Below are 16926 nucleotides of genomic sequence, written 5' to 3'. Positions count from 1 at the left end.
AATGACTCATACAATACAAGGAACCGCGTGTTGAAATTTAATTTGACTAGAAAAATGTGCAATAGAAGCCTGCCACCAAAATTTTTCTTTCTTATATAAGAAGCAACGCTCGCTTGCATTGTTTACCTAACCCACAAAAGCAATTATAAAATAAGCACTTATGACATTAAACATGAGATATCTCCTATTTTCTCTCTTGTTATCCTTAGTTTCAACATTCATCATTACAGAAGGTAAAGAAATAATTAACACTGCACCATTGCAAATAGGTTCATTAAATAGAAATGATTTCCCAGAAGGCTTTATATTTGGCACAGCATCTTCTGCATATCAATATGAAGGTGCAGCAAGTGAAGGTGGAAGAGGAGCAAGTATATGGGATACATTCACTCATAGATATCCTCAAAAAATCACTGATGGAAACAATGGAGACGTTGCGGTTGACTCGTATCATCGATATAAGGAAGATGTTGGTATCATGAAGGATATGAACTTGGATGCATACAGATTTTCCATATCTTGGTCTAGAATACTCCCAAGTAAGTCAATTTTATACCAATAGACTATTCTCAATTAAACTTAGTTTCTTTTCACCAACCATATATTTTTTTTATTATTTATGCAGAAGGAAAACTAAGTGGAGGAATTAATCAAGAAGGAATTGACTATTACAATAATCTCATTGATGAATTGGTGACAAATGGTAAGAATATAAACTTCATTTTCAATTATTGTATTATATTAGTATTAGTATTTTTATTTGCATTTTAGCATATTCCAAAATAGCCGTCTTATGTCGAAAAAATTGCAGGTTTACAACCATTTGTAACTCTTTTTCATTGGGATCTTCCTCAAACTCTAGAAGATGAATATGGCGGCTTCTTAAGTCCTCTCATCATGTGAGTGACACAATTTCAAAATTTCATCTGGAAACTTATTTTCTATAGTTATGAAAATGTTTCTCATTCATCTTTTCATACCTCCAACTACAGAAAAGATTTTCAAGACTATGCGGAACTTTGCTTTAAAACATTTGGAGATAGAGTAAAACATTGGATAACTTTGAATGAGCCATGGAGTTACAGTCAAAATGGATATGCAAATGGCGCAATGGCACCAGGTCGATGTTCTTCTTGGTTTAATCCAAATTGCACCGGTGGAGATTCTGGAACCGAACCTTATTTAGTTGCACATTATCAACTTCTAGCTCATGCAGCAGCTGTTAATGTGTACAAGACTAAATATCAAGTCTCTCAAAAGGGTGTGATAGGTATAACATTGATCATTAACTGGTCTGTGCCGTTCTCAGATAACAAACAAAATAAAAATGCTGCTGAACGAAATACAGACTTTCAATTTGGATGGTAAGTACAAACATAAAGCTAACATAATTATACCACCCAAATTAACACAAGCATATATATATATATATATATATGATAACTTATTCCATTTCTATATATAATTATAGGTTTATGGATCCCTTGGTCAATGGAGATTATCCAAAAACCATGAGAGCCTTGGTTAGATCAAGGTTACCAAAGTTTACAAAAGAGCAATCTAAGCAAGTCAGTGGTTCATTTGATTTTATTGGCATAAATTACTACTCTTCATGCTATGTTTCTGATGCACCTCAATTAAGCAATGCAAATTCTAGCTACCTAACAGATTCTCTGATTAGTTTTTCATGTAAGCACTTTTAGCTTACTGCTATCTTGTATTTATTGATTGTTTAAGTAGTATTATAAATTTAAATGATGGTATATTTTATATTTTTGTGATTGCAGTCGCACGAGATGGAAAACCAATTGGTCTAAATGTAAGTTTATACCTTAAAAATTGCAACATCTTACTTTTTTTTTTGGTTTTCTGTTATTGTGTAATTAATAAACTTGTTATGTGTATTTAATTTCAGGTTGCTTCAGAATGGTTGTATGTTTATCCAAGAGGAATTCGAGACTTTTTGATATACGCTAAAGAAAAATACAACAATCCTTTAATTTATATTACTGAAAACGGTAAGCAAATCGCACATGTATCATATCGAAACATATTTTCATTATATAATGAAATTATGTATGACAATTGAAATTTTCATGATGTGCAGGTATAAATGAGTACGACGACCCGTCATTATCAGTTGAGGAATCTCTTTTAGATATTTATAGAATCGATTATCATTACCGTCATCTCTTTTATCTTAGAGAGGCAATAATGTAAGTAATATATTGAAAAATCTAAAGACATAGTCTATTTAATTTTTTGCATGGAATTTAACTATATGATATTATTTCTTTCAATGAAATGCAGAGCTGGTGTAAATGTAAAGGGATACTTTGCATGGTCTCTGTTGGATAATTTTGAATGGCATAGGGGTTATACTGTGAGATTTGGAATGACTTTTATAGATTACAAAGATGGTTTGAAAAGATATCAAAAGCTTTCAGGATTGTGGTTCAAGAATTTTCTCACGTTAGACACCAGAATTTATAGAGAATCGATCTAACATTGCTTCAAAATTCCTTATAAACACCATAGTTGTTGTTGTAAACACAATAATTTCATTTAATTATTTCATTGTTTAATTATAAGAAGAATACTATTTGTAATTGTATGTAAATATATTATTATAATTGATCTTTTTTGATGATTCTTGTAATTTTATTTTGTATGACTTAGTCCCTTCACACACCGAAGAATTTTCCCATTTTAACCAACCTGTGATTACAAAAAAATCTAATAGGGTATGTTTATGTCAAACTTGAATATACCATTAGGCATCTCTAAATTGAAAATATTATAGTCCTCTTGAAACGTCTTACAACCTAAAACCTTTGAGGATAACAATATGCCACTACTAGACTAAATATAAGTTTGACAGATGAGGGATTGACTCTTAATCTCGAATTTGAAATTGCTGGTATCCAAATCATTGATCATTGCCTTATTGGTAGGGTGCTCACTGTTAAGAAGGTTCGGTTTGCCAACTTTAAGGAGCGTCTTGGCTCCATCAGGAACTCTGTGAAACGCGTCTCCATCACTCAAGCAGATGCATACCGTTTCTTATTATTGTTTATTCACCACCTTGATGTTGGAAAAGTTATGGATGAAGGCCCTTGGCTTTACGACAATTTTAACATGGTGATTGAACGTATCTCACCTGGTGTCGTTCTGTCGAGCGTGAATTTGAACCACATGGACATCTGGGTTCAGGTTCATTAGCTGCCTTTCAGTTTCATTCAACCAAGAGTTGGTAACAGAATTGGTAAGTTCGTTGGAGAGATGAAAGAGTATGATCACCGAAACATTGTGCATAGCTCTTATATGCGCCTGAAGGTGCATACATATGTCACAATTCCTTTGAAACAGGAGTGGCAGGTGTGAGCAAATGATGGCAGCTATGCTGATATTCATTTCAAGCATGAGAAGTTAGGAGTTTTCTGTTACTTATGTGAATTGATGGGTGATACGGATAAAAGTTGTCCAAATTTTTTTGATATAGAGGAAGATGGGGAGAGGCGTTGCAGCATGTGACAAGGCGTATGGGGACAACTGCTACCAACATGTGGCTGCAAGATCCTATTCCTTCAATGAGGCTGAGGGAAGGGACTATGAATGGTGCGGTTCATAATGTTGCAAGTGCTGGTAAATCAAATGTTGGGTCCTCCACAATGGTAATTTGGATGGTCGTATCAATGCGGTGCACTGTGAAATTAGTGCTATCAAAACAGGTATCCTTGTTTCTTAACTAAGTACTCTCACGAGGCCAAGTAAGTATTTGCTTGGTGCTGCCTCCTCTAGTGGGTCTATGCTTCCATATGCTACTACCCCTATGCTTACAAATGGTGTGCAACACGTCAAGTTGTTCTTGGGTTGCTGGCCGCGAATGAAAATGATATGGGTGGGAATAATTCTCTTGCTGCTATTGATGTTGAAAGTTGAAACAGATGCCTTGGGGATTGAACTGAAGAAGCATCAGTGCATTAATGTTGTTAAAGACTAGAGTGAAGAGAATCAGTCTAAGTCTTTGAGTCTACTGTTGATGGAGATATGGGGAATAATCCTTTAGGTGTTGATGTTAGAGTTGGGGGGATGTTGTAATGTATGCTAACAATCCTATGTATGATGATCAAGTTATAACTACATGACCTATGCACCAGGCCTGCTGAGGAAAATGAGTCCAAGGTTTAGGCAGCCTGAGCGCAATTCCTGATTTAATGTACATTGTCCGACACTATAACACAAACGTCCTCTTCCTAAGTGAGACATTAGTTCACACTAATAAAATTGAGGATTTGCGTTATGTTCTTGGTGGTAGTCGTGCTCTTTATTGGTGTGCCTCTTTTAATTGTCACATTGTTAATTACTCACACAATCATATTACTATATAGGTTAATGATACTCTGTGGTACTTAGAGACTCACATGCTACTACAGGTACCCCAATGGGGGACATAGGCGTGCTGCCTGGGACTTTCCTCGTCAATTATCTAGTGAGTTTAATGGCCTGTGATGCATCTTTGGGGATTTCAACGATATTAAGGATGCTAGTGAAAAAAGAGGCAGAACTAGTAGATCAATGACTTTCAACAAGCAATTATTGATTATGGGCTATATGATGTTCTCGTGGAGGGGTATCCATTTACCTGGTTTAAGATCTTGGGGACTCCCCGGGCTGTTGAAGAACAGATGGATCATGCTCTAGTTAACTCTGTTTGGTTCAATATGTTTATGGAAGCAAAAGTTGAAAACTTGTAGCCCCAGCGTCGGATCACTATCCCATTGTGTTGGATCACAATCATGTAGTGCGTCATCAGTTGTCTAGGCATAATTCTTGATTTGAAAACTCTTGCAAACTCGAACTGGGATTTGATGACATGGTCAAGGATAGTTGGAATATGTATACCAATCACTCGATGCTTCCAAGATTGAGTTGGTGTGATGAAGACATGTACTCTTAGAGCATAGATCATTTTAATAAGTTGAAACTTGATATTAAGGAGTGTAGTCGTCAATTGAACAATGCTCGTAATATTAATTCTGGTGATAATCAGACTCAGATGCTTCCCGTTGGGAAATACGTGAATAGGTTGCTTATGCAATAAGATGCATATTGGCGTCAAAGAGCTAAGGCACATTGATATAAAGACGGAGACCATAACACCGAATATTTTCATGCATATGCTACAACAAGGAAAATGTAAATAAAATTGCTCCTCTTAAAAGATTATCATGGTAACAAAAAAATTTATATTCAAGGTATGAGCTCTAATGACAAGTCATCTTACGTTATTTTCAGCATATTTTTTTTATTCATTTTAGTTATGATTTGACTCAAATTAAAGGAGTTCTAGAACAATTTCCTATGGTTTATGGGATATTTTGTAATGATTTTATGGACGCGCTAAACCCTTCCACGACGAGGAGAAAAAGGAACGGTGCCAGAGGGTCCCCTACGGGATTATGTTTAAGCAGTTTTTCTCTAATTCTAGCCTAATGCAGAGTTTTTCGTTCTATTTTGCTCATTCCTAAGGTGGACTCTTCACTTCACTTGGGAGATTTTCACCTCATCTCGCTTCTAAGGTCTCTCAACAAGGTGGTTGTGAAAGTTTTGGCAAGTAGGTTGACTTGTGCTATGGATAAGATAATCTCAACCAATCAATATGCTTTTATTTAACTTGGTTTGCTACAACAACTAATATATGAAATCTCACTCTCTATAATTAACTGCTATAAACTACGTAAATTTCATTAATGATTCATGAAATCTCACTCTATTATAAATACTGTTGAGGTTCAAGGTGTAACTAATACCGTGAAGGGTATCCTCGACAATATTATTTTGTTACCATAATTTTGGTACGAGAGATTTTTACCTCCGTTTAACAGTGATTAATCTTGATCGATAAATATCTGGAACACACAAGACAAGTTCTCTCCTCACAACGATATTCTTTTTATACGCATGAGTTTGAAACCGAACCTCTAATCACAAACGTAAAGGGATGCAATTTTTAATCACTTGAACAATATATTGTTTTTTTGACAAGTGAACAATATATTGTTGTTCTCCACTAATTTGTTTATTTTTTTCATAAAAATAAGATAGTGCTTTTTTAAGAGGAAAAGATAGTGCGTTAATCACATAAGAATGACTAATGTGATTGAAAAGTCACAACCGAAGGTTGGTTCCCTACTTCCCTGATATTAATATTACTAATGTACTATTACATTCAACGCATTCCATGAGGATTAAAATCATACATCTGTATCCTGTGAGCTTAGTTCAGTTGGTAGGGATATTACATATTATATGCAGGGATCAGAGTTCAAATTCCAGACACCCCACTTATACATAATTAAATTGTGTGAGCTCTAACCACTAGACTATTTGAAAAAAAAAAAAAAAACTCATAGATCTATTTTTTGACAAGAAGATATATTGACCGTTCAACTTTAATGATAGATATCTATCACGTGCAGGAATATAATGCTTCCTTTTACGTGCATGCCACGGTCATCTTGGTTTGACAAAGACAAACACCACCTAACTAAGATGATTTGGCTCCAGGAGAAAGGAGCTTAATTTAAGGATGTATTTGAGGAATACCGTATTCGATTTTTAGGAAGAACAATGTCTCTATAGATAAATTATATCAGTTGTTCACCTTTGGTAAGTTGGAAACCGATAAAAAAAAAAAAAGACAAACATCACAACCTACTTTTACTTACTTTATTATTTTGATGGGACGATAACGTGTAGACCATAAGACCAATAAAAAATATTGGCTGATTAATTAATTAAACAAGTTGCAGGTTTATTCATCAGTTCTATGATCGATGAGCTTTAACGCTTAAAACATGGGGTAATTATAAATAAATAAGAGTTAAAAAATTGAAAAGCAACGTATACCCCATCCCTTTCTTCAAAAGTGTGGTTTGTGCATGAATCTTCATCATATACTTATTAAGTTATCTTAACATTAGTAATCTAATTCCACGTTTTCTATTTTTTTAAGGTAATAAGTTCAACATTTTACTCACGGATGATCTTACTTTTTCGACAAAAAAATAAAATAAAAATAGGATGATTTTTTCTTTTTTAACTAAAAAAATAGACCGGGTGAGGGGATGATGTCACCTTTCATGATACAATATTCCTTCGAACTCAAAAAACATTTACATTTACCTTCATCTAAGATTCAAATTTTAAATTTTCACTGATAACTATAATTTATGTTCAAAAAATTACATGCACTAAAAAAAGTAATCTAGTATTAAACTCACTGCGATAATATATGTTCGAAGTTGTATATGATAAATTAAAAAATGCATTTTTTACAATATTTTAATATTATCACTTGTAAATATTATGTAAAATATTCTAAAACTTTTAAATGTTTTTTATAAAGATAAATTTTTTAAATGTTAAATATATATAAATATGAAATAATATAAATCACAAGTGTTTTGTTAGTTTAGTGGAAATGCTAAATATTTAACCAAGCAATTGGACTCAACTTGTTAATTAGTTTCACCAAAGACGAATTATTTTGTATAACATGAATTTAATTTATGAGTTAAACAATCCTTAACCATACTTTACTTATTTTCGCGCCGAACATCATAGCCTCTTTCTCCAGTAATATATTGATTACCTTTATTCATGTCTCAATAGATTCCTCCTCTTTTCTTTTTTTGGAGCAGAAAATAACGAGTTACTGCCTATACCGGTGGATATGGAATTAAATTAAATGGGAATTTGTAAGGATATATCAATATTGTAAAATATATTTCATCAACAAAAATTGCAAAAAATACATTATGAAAAAGCCATTAAATTGCTCGTCCCTATTCTCATGTTTTATATATATATATATATATATATATATATATATATATATATATATATATATAAATAATAGATAACAATAACTCTATATAGCAAAAGGAATAAAATTGTTAACAAATTAATATTAACATTTTTGTACCAAAAATAAATAAATTAATATTAACATTTTAAAAGGAATTTATTGTGTTGCTAAGGTGTCGTGATTATTTTACAATCTAAATGGTAGAGTGACCACTCATTCTTGCATGCAATAGCAACTACTAACGTCACTTTTTTCAATTCTAGCCACTGGAGCAAACACCTCATTATAGTCAATGTCATGCTTTTGCAGAAAACCTCTAGCAACTAGCTTTGCTTTATGCTTAGAAACTTGTCCATCAGGGTTCAACTTCACTTTGAATACCCGTTTCACATCAATCTTCTTTTTCTTGTGTGCCAAGTTAACTAGTTCCTAGGTTTGATTTTTCTCAATTGATTGCAGTTCCTCTATCATAGCTCTTTCCATACATCAATTTTTAGTGCTTCTTTGTAGTTGATTGGTTCAGAGCCTGCTAGCAATGCAAAGTGAATGAGATCACCTTTATCATTCACTGCATTATCAGGAATGATCTCACAATCATTCAGTCTAATAGGTGTTTGTCTATTTCTTTGTGGCCTTGTTGGTGCTATAATTTCTTCTGGATCATTTTCAACAACCTCATGATCCTCTTCACCTTCTGATTCATCACTTGAATCAGGATATATAGCTTTGTTTGATCTCACGGCTATACTCATGTTCACTTTCCATTTCCGTTTCTCAGTTTCATTCACCATCACATCCATACTAATATGAACCTTCTGAGTAACAGAGTTATAGATTTTGTATGCACCAGTTGGATGATACCCTATGAGTATCATAATCTCACTTTTATCTTAAAGCTTGCTCCTTCTTGCATCTGGTACATGCTTATAGCACAAGGAGCCAAAGCTTCACACTAGGCTTCCTTCCACACCAAGCTTCTTATGGTACCTTCAAATTTAACTTCTTAGTGGAACATTTTTTAGAATATATGTAGCTGTGGTGACTGCTTAACCCCAAAACTTGTGTGGCAGGTTCTTCTGCTTAATCATGCTTCTGGCCATATTTAGCAAAGTTCTATTCCTTCTTTCTGCAAGTCCATTATGTTGAGGTGTATATGGAGCTGTTACTTCATGAACAACTCCTTGACTTATGCAGAAAGCTTCAAAATCCTTAGATTTATACCCACCTCCACCATCTGTTCTCAAAATCTTAATGGATTTGTCACTTTCCATCTCCACTAAGACTTTGAATTTTCTGAATATATCTAAAGCTTCACTCTTAATCTTTATAGTATACAACAAATCATTTTTGTAAATTCATCAACAAAGGTAATGAAGTACTTACTACCACCTAGAGAAGCTACTTCAAAAAGGCCTTAGAAATCAGAATGAATGACTTGTAATTCTTAGATATCAGAATGAATGACTTCTAATGCTGCACTTGTCTTTTAGGTGCCTCAAACACAAACGGCATTCTAGTTTGCTTGCTTCTCACACAAATTTCACAAATAGACTTTATGATATTCAACTTTGGTAAACTATGCACCGGTTCTTTAGAGTTCAATTCACCAAGACTTCTTAAGTTCAAGTGGCCATACCTTAGATGCTATAAAGCTTCAGCATCTTCATTGATTGTTGCAGACATACACATCATATCTATCAATTGATATGATGCATCTATAGATTCTATTATTGGACAAAGCATATTTTAGCACCAAATTGTTCTTTGCATCAAACAATTTCAATGAATCACCATCCATTTTTACTGAGAACCCCTTGTCCACTCATTGAACTGTGCTCATCAAATTACACTTCATATTTGGAACATAGAACACATCTTCAATAATGATTTTTCCACCAAAATTGTTTTTAATCACTATATTTCCACTTCCTTCTGATGCAAGTTTCTGCTATCAACTACCTTAATACTAGTTTTCATGCTAGCATCAAATTTTGTTAACCACTCTCTATGATATGTCATGCGATTAGAAAATCCAGAATCAATATACCACTCTTCACATTAATCTTGTCTTTTCAAGTAGCAGCCATCATCGAAATTGCATCAGGATCACCTCCATGAGCAATAATTGCTTCTTCTGTCTTTTGATCCTTCTTGAACCAACACTCATTAGCAAACTGTCTTCTCACAATTGTAGCACTAAATCTTGATTTTGTCAAAATCCTTCTTCTTGTTATGATTTTTAACAAAACCTCATCTTTTAGAAGATTCAGGTTTGTCCTCAGTTTTGGATTTCCCATTGTTTGACCAGTTTGTTTTACCCTTTCCTTTCTTCTTGAAATTCTTGTAATTTCCCTTTTTCTTGGTTGTTTGAGCCTGAAGAGCTTGTTGAAATGATATTTCTGAACCTCTATCAATCACCAGTAGCTCATGTCCTTCAGGGGAACTCTGCAATTCTTCAATCTTCATAGTTTTCACATCCTTTGCTTATTGATCTGCTACTACTATGAAATCAAATTTTTGACTTAAGAATCTCAAGACTTTCTCAACTACTATATGATCTGAGATGTTTTCACCAAAATTCTTCATTAAATTCACAATCTCAATCATCTTGGAGAAATAATCACTTACTTTTTGATCTTCCTCCATTTGCATCATCTCATATACTTTCTTCTATATGACAGCAACATGACTTGTTTCATTTTTTCTCCCCCATTATGATAATTCTCCAGTATATCCCAAGCTTCTTTGGATCTTGTTGCCTTTGAAATCTTCTCAAAATTTTGATTATCAACATTATGTTGAATGTAAATCAATGCCTTGCAATCTTTCTTCTTTTATGTTCTTTTGAAAGATGCTCTCTGCACATATGTAGCATATGCAGCAAGATCTTCATACCCATTCTCCACCAATTCAAGAGCATCTTGTGCTCCAAATAACAACTTCATCAATGCACTCCAACTTTCCCAGTTCTTCCCATCAATCAAGAATCAGAATGTTTGTTCCAAAACCATTGCTATTCATCTTGCTTTCTAAGAAATCAATGCTCACACCTTACTCAGTGTTTCCCAATGATGATTCCCCTCACACTTCACTCGTGTTTCCCTTGAATTTAACCCAGGCTCTCTATACCAATTGTTAGAACATTGACTATGTTCTTATGCGCAACAGAAGTGCTCATGCAGATAAGCTGTTTTAGCAAGATGAGAGAAATAGCAAAATAGAACAGAAAAATGGACGAGAGAAGAATAGAATAGTTGCTATGAATTCTGTAATCTCATTAAGACTTGAAGTTTCACAATACAAAGCCTTTTATAGGCACAATATCACTTGCTTGTAGAACAATCTATCTAACTAACAAATTTTGAAACAAACTTAACTAACTTTGTTACAAGATAGTTATTGATTAATATTCTAATACCAAACTTGTCACAACAAAAACAAAATAAATGGTCAACATATTCATCTTACCCACAACCTCCCAAGAAAAGACGAGAGTTGTCATACAAAATTCCATGGGGAAACAATATCTTGATTACCTTTATTCTAGTCTTTCTCTATTTCAATAGATTCCTCCATTTTATGTTCTAAATACAATTCATACCGAAAATTTATTAATTACATTGGATACATAATTTTAATTTATCAGATTACTAATTGTGTGATTCAATACACTTCTTGACAGGTTTATCATCTCTCAACAAAATTTATTTAGCTGCTGAGATGTCATGATATTTTTGTAATCATTCAATGAAGAAAAAGAGCTACAGATGATTGAAAGGAGTACGTAGAACAGTACCTCATTGGTTAGTGACTCATAGAGCAACAGCAGCCGTCGCATTAATTGACTATGATAATTTGACTAGAAAAATAAAGGTGGCAGTTACACTGAAGCTGCCACTACCCACCAAAATTCTTTATTTCTTTTTCTTATATAAATAGAAACCACACACTTTCATAGCCCACAACAAATTCATTCATTCTTTCTTTCTTTCTTTCTTGCTTTCTTTCTTTCTTTCTTTCTTATTCTTACATAAAACCACACCTTTGTTTTTGTCATCATCATCAACTAATTCACTGAAACAAATTCATTAAGCATGAGATATTTCCTATTTTCTCTCTTGTTGCCAACATTCATAATTACTTTCACACATGGTCAAGAAATAATTAAAACTACACCTCAAATAGGTACTTTGAATAGAAATGATTTCCCAGAAGGCTTTATATTTGGCACAGCATCTTCTGCATATCAATATGAAGGTGCAGCAAGTGAAGGTGGAAGAGGACCAAGTATTTGGGATACATTCACTCATAGATATCCTCAAAAAATCAGTGATGGAAACAATGGAGACGTTGCGGTTGACTCGTATCATCGATATAAGGAAGATGTTGGTATCATGAAGGATATGAACTTGGATGCATACAGATTTTCCATATCTTGGTCTAGAATACTCCCAGATGGGAAACTAAGTGGAGGAATTAATCAAGAAGGAATCGACTATTACAACAACCTCATCAATGAGTTGGTGGCAAATGGTAAGAATACAAACTTCATTTTCGTTTATGCTTTGCATTTTAGCATATTCTAATATAGCCATCTCATGTCACAGGTTTACAACCATTTGTAACTCTTTTTCATTGGGATCTTCCTCAAACTCTAGAAGATGAATATGGCGGTTTCTTAAGTCCTCTCATCATGTGAGTGATACAATTTCAAATTTTCACTTAATTAGTTTAAATAGTTATGAAAAAGTTTCTCATTCATCATTATATATCTTCAACTACGTACAGAAAAGACTTTCAAGACTATGCGGAACTTTGCTTCAAAACATTTGGAGATAGAGTAAAACATTGGATAACTTTGAATGAACCATGGACTTACAGTCAAGATGGGTATGCAAATGGTGAAATGGCACCAGGTCGATGCTCTTCTTGGTTGAATCCAAATTGCACCGGCGGTGATTCTGGAACAGAACCTTATTTAGTTGCACATTATCAACTTCTAGCTCATGCAGCAGTTGTTAATTTGTACAAGACCAAGTATCAAGTCTCTCAAAAGGGTGTGATAGGTATAACATTGGTTATTAACTATTTTGTGCCACTCTCAGATAATAAACTTGATATAAAGGCTGCTGAACGAGCTACAGACTTTATGTTTGGATGGTAAGTTCATTACAAAGATAAAACTTATATAATTATACCATCCAAATTAACACAATTAAGGAGATTTATATGATAACTTATTCAATTTCTTTGTTTAATTATAGGTTTATGGATCCCTTGGCCAATGGAGATTATCCAAAAACCATGAGAGCATTAGTCAGAACAAGGTTACCAAAGTTTACAAAAGAGCAATCTAAGCTAGTGAGTGGTTCATTTGATTTTATTGGCATAAACTATTACTCTTCATGCTATGCTTCTGATGCACCTCAGTTAAGCAATGGCAAACATAGCTACCTAACAGATTCACTCTCTCGTTTTTCATGTAAGCACCCATTTGGCCTACTTTTATATCTATTGATTATTTAAGTTATCTATTATAAATTTAAATTAAAGGTTTACATTTTTTTTTTTTGGTGTGTGTGATTGCAGTCGAACGTGATGGAAAAACCATTGGTCTAAATGTAAGTGTTCAACCATGAATATTTCCAAAAACTTACCTGTTATTTGGTTGTGTCTAACTTAGTAATTAATGAATTTGGTTATTTTATTTCCAGGTTGCTTCAAATTGGTTGTATGTTTATCCAAGAGCAATTCGAGACTTTCTGATACAAGTTAAAGAAAAATACAACAACCCTTTAATTTATATTACTGAAAATGGTAAGCAAATCGTTTTCATATCATAGTTTTTCTTTAAATAGATAATGTTATAAAATTTCTATTTGAAATTTTATTTTATTACGTATGAATATAACTCAACTTTTTCATAATGTCTGCAGGTATTAATGAGTACGATGATCCATCATTATCGCTCGAGGAATCTCTTATGGATACTTATAGAGTTGATTATCATTATCGTCATTTATTCTATCTTAATGAGGCAATCAAGTGAGTAAATTTTCTATATATCTAAAGATGTACATCTATTTCACTTTCTTTCATGGAATTTAGCTAAAATGTTTTTTCTTTTAATGTAAATACAGGGCTGGTGTAAATGTAAAGGGATACTTTGCATGGTCTTTGTTGGACAATTTTGAATGGCATAAAGGTTATACTGTGAGATTTGGAATGACATTCGTAGATTACAAAAATGGTTTGAAAAGATATCAAAAGCTCTCGGGATTGTGGTTCCAGAATTTTCTCTCATCAGAGAACAAAAAAGTTTACATAGATTCCATTTAACGGTGCTACACAATTCTTTTATAAAAGCAATTATTTCATTTAATTATTTCATTGTTTGAATATAAAAAGTATACCATTTGAAATTGTATGTAGATAAATTATCTATATGTAATTGGTCCTATTCGTTGATTCTACAGACTTGTTTGGTGAAAGTCACTATACTTATTTATATAGAATAAGCTTTGATTGATCTCTATTTGTCTAAAAGAAACTTGAATAGTGTTGGAAGCTTCTTGGATGATTCTAATTTCTTTATGACAGAATCTTCATGTTTCGGGATACTGAGAATGTTCTTTTGAATTATTTTCCAACCATTCTCACAAATAAATGACTTGATAAATAATTCAATCTGGAATTTATTTCTTCTTTAAATATGATTTTTGATATTTGTTAAACTGTTGGGCATATATATTTTTGAGTGAAATGGATATGTGCATCATGAGAACATTTTTAAATCAGAAACATTTTCCATGCAATACAAAAGATTATCAATTACTATGAGTGACTTGGTCGATCTGATTGTGTTTTCTGTCATTCTTCTCCAAATCATCCTCCCACAATGAATTAAGGTCAAGATCGCAGGTGCCAAATTTACCGTTGTCTGAATAAGGAGACATCAAGTCAACCAATAGAATTTTGACCATTAATCAACAATCACTAACAACAATGTCAAAAATTTGATCACTAACTTGGCAAGTGTATCAAATCGTTGAAGAAATAATAGTTATACGAAAGGTCGTCTCCCAAAGGGATTGAGAATATTTTAATAACTAACTACTCACCAATTATGTTCTACACTTCTACTTAGGTGATAGAAAAAAGGGGTTTTGTATACTCTTCTCACTTCTCAAATTTCTCCTGTTTCCAACTATCTTTGGCCCAACGTCAATTAACTGTTGTCCGGCTTTACAGCGGCCGTTAAGTGTCGTTGTGCACTTTTAAGATTGTATAAACCGGTTTAAGAAGTGATTAAACCACTCTAAGAGGTGCTGAACAATAGGTAATTGTCGTTGGATAGCCGAATGGCAGTTAACTGTCGATCAGGTAAGTTTAGCAGAAATTTGAGAAGTGAGAAAAGAAATTTCCTTCCAAATCGTGATGCCTCTCTGACCCATAGCTCCTTGTTCGATTGTTAAGCATCTTATATATATCATCCCCTATCCAAACCTAATTGCCTTTAAAAACAGTATATGTCGTGCCAACATGTTATGTTTTCCTCTCTTCCAGTTCAAGCAACGTTTCATCTTTTCTAATCTCAAGACCCATCCCACTAAACACCAAGCCCACTTTCTTCTCATCCATTTGTTTTATACACACCACCAAGAGTGAACACTTGTTCAGGTGGCCATCAATATAATTCAATCAGCCAAGATTTTAGGTTTTGTCTTTCTTTGATCATATAAGTTATAACCACTAAATATAATAATAATAATACACTATTTGATTTACTTAAAATACTCTAAAAATAATGACTATTGAGGAATCATCATTGATCATGCTAGGAGTGATTTTCCTAAGCGCAACCACAAAAAGGAAAAACTCTTGAGCAAAATCCCAAAATCCTTCTTAAATGGATGCTTTAATGATAGCAAACTTCATTGAAACAAAGAGATCAATATGATTTTGATATGTGTTGTTGTGATTTAACAAGTTTCCTTATGTGTTCGTATTACAAATACACAGGTATCCAAAGAAACATCTAACTTAACAACTCAAAGTGCTTAGAAGAACTTCAGAAATATCATAAGCTCTTGAGAATGAGATCAAAAGCATCTCATGGGCACTAAGGAAATGTGAGATCAGAAGTTGATCCATGTAATGTTGAAGTTTTGTCTAATGTCACGTCATTATGGGGAGGTATATACCATTTTATAACTTACCTTCTTATAAAGATCTTCAAAGATTTTATTTTTTGTGAAAATCATAATGAAGCCAGACAAGGAATTAAGAAAATTGCTTCTCAAAGAAGGGTGATACTTTCTTTGAGAACTTGAAGAAGAATTGCAACAAAAAAAATTAGTTGTGAAAATTTTCCTAATTTGTATAAAGAGATTTCATCTCTAAAATGCAAATTAGAATGAGCTTCAAAACTAAAAATGGATTTTGTTATCAAAGATAAACATTTTGATAACCACTTAAAAAGGTCTCATAAGAAATATTCTTTTCAAAAAAATTTGATAACAAAATCCATAATCCAGAAGAATGTTTGTCACTATTGTTGTAAGAAAGTTTACACAAACCAAATTAATTTTTTTCAGAAAATATTAGATTCCTCAAGGTAGAGTAGTTTGAGCACCTAAGAAAAACACCCCTGCTATTAAAACCTCCAATTGTTAATATTTTTGCAGGAATACATGAGAATCTTAGAAATGAAATGACACAATTTGTTGATTATTAGTCAATTATGCAACAAATGGTGGAAAAATTATTTCAACCATCTTGGTTATGAAATAGAGCATGATACAAACAAAAACAAAGTGTGTTTAAGGGGTTAAGAAATCTAGATGATGTTTCATCAAAGGGATCGAAGGGCCTCATAACCAAGAGTGTAGAATCATGGTTATTATGGCATAGCTGCTTAATTAGAAGATTAGTTTCCAAAAAAAAAAGTAGTGATACATAGACCACCTTAGGTGGCATGTACCACTTGTACACCCACACACAATTTTGACAAGTGTCCTTGTGGTTCCTCCACACACAAAAAAACTCACATG

General features: G+C 33.1%; 2 protein-coding genes across 2 annotated transcripts; both read left to right on the top strand.

Annotated features, from left to right (window-relative positions):
• Positions 1–110: 110 nt before the first annotated feature.
• LOC25492641 (cyanogenic beta-glucosidase) lies at positions 111–2659 on the top strand. The gene is made up of 9 exons (XM_013600814.3): positions 111–539; positions 626–703; positions 812–899; positions 993–1364; positions 1472–1689; positions 1788–1819; positions 1916–2018; positions 2108–2216; positions 2311–2659. Exons 1-9 carry the CDS (start codon positions 161–163, stop codon positions 2504–2506), a joined length of 1575 nt encoding a protein of 524 aa, XP_013456268.1. The 5' UTR covers positions 111–160; the 3' UTR covers positions 2507–2659.
• A 9203-nt stretch (positions 2660–11862) lies between these two features.
• Positions 11863–14248, top strand: LOC25492639 (cyanogenic beta-glucosidase). The gene is made up of 8 exons (XM_013600810.3): positions 11863–12406; positions 12481–12568; positions 12662–13033; positions 13138–13355; positions 13463–13494; positions 13588–13690; positions 13810–13918; positions 14014–14248. The coding sequence occupies exons 1-8, from the start codon at positions 11968–11970 to the stop codon at positions 14210–14212; spliced, it is 1560 nt and encodes a 519-aa protein (XP_013456264.1). The 5' UTR covers positions 11863–11967; the 3' UTR covers positions 14213–14248.
• The last annotated feature ends 2678 nt before the right edge of the window (positions 14249–16926 follow it).

Source organism: Medicago truncatula, chromosome 4 (genome assembly GCF_003473485.1).
Source record: "Medicago truncatula cultivar Jemalong A17 chromosome 4, MtrunA17r5.0-ANR, whole genome shotgun sequence".
Classification (NCBI taxonomy): Eukaryota; Viridiplantae; Streptophyta; class Magnoliopsida; order Fabales; family Fabaceae; genus Medicago; species Medicago truncatula.
This window is presented reverse-complemented; position numbering and strand designations above follow the sequence as displayed.

Bases quoted from the DNA above. Each gene is read 5' to 3' on its own strand.
- LOC25492641 (XM_013600814.3), top strand. From the start codon at position 161: ATGACATTAAACATGAGATATCTCCTATTTTCTCTCTTGTTATCCTTA. The intron at 1,690-1,787 runs GTAAGCACTTTT...TTGTGATTGCAG, and splicing joins TTCTCTGATTAGTTTTTCAT to TCGCACGAGATGGAAAACCA. The intron at 2,019-2,107 runs GTAAGCAAATCG...CATGATGTGCAG, and splicing joins AATTTATATTACTGAAAACG to GTATAAATGAGTACGACGAC.
- LOC25492639 (XM_013600810.3), top strand. From the start codon at position 11,968: ATGAGATATTTCCTATTTTCTCTCTTGTTGCCAACATTCATAATTACT. The intron at 13,691-13,809 runs GTAAGCAAATCG...TAATGTCTGCAG, and splicing joins AATTTATATTACTGAAAATG to GTATTAATGAGTACGATGAT. The intron at 13,919-14,013 runs GTGAGTAAATTT...ATGTAAATACAG, and splicing joins TATCTTAATGAGGCAATCAA to GGCTGGTGTAAATGTAAAGG.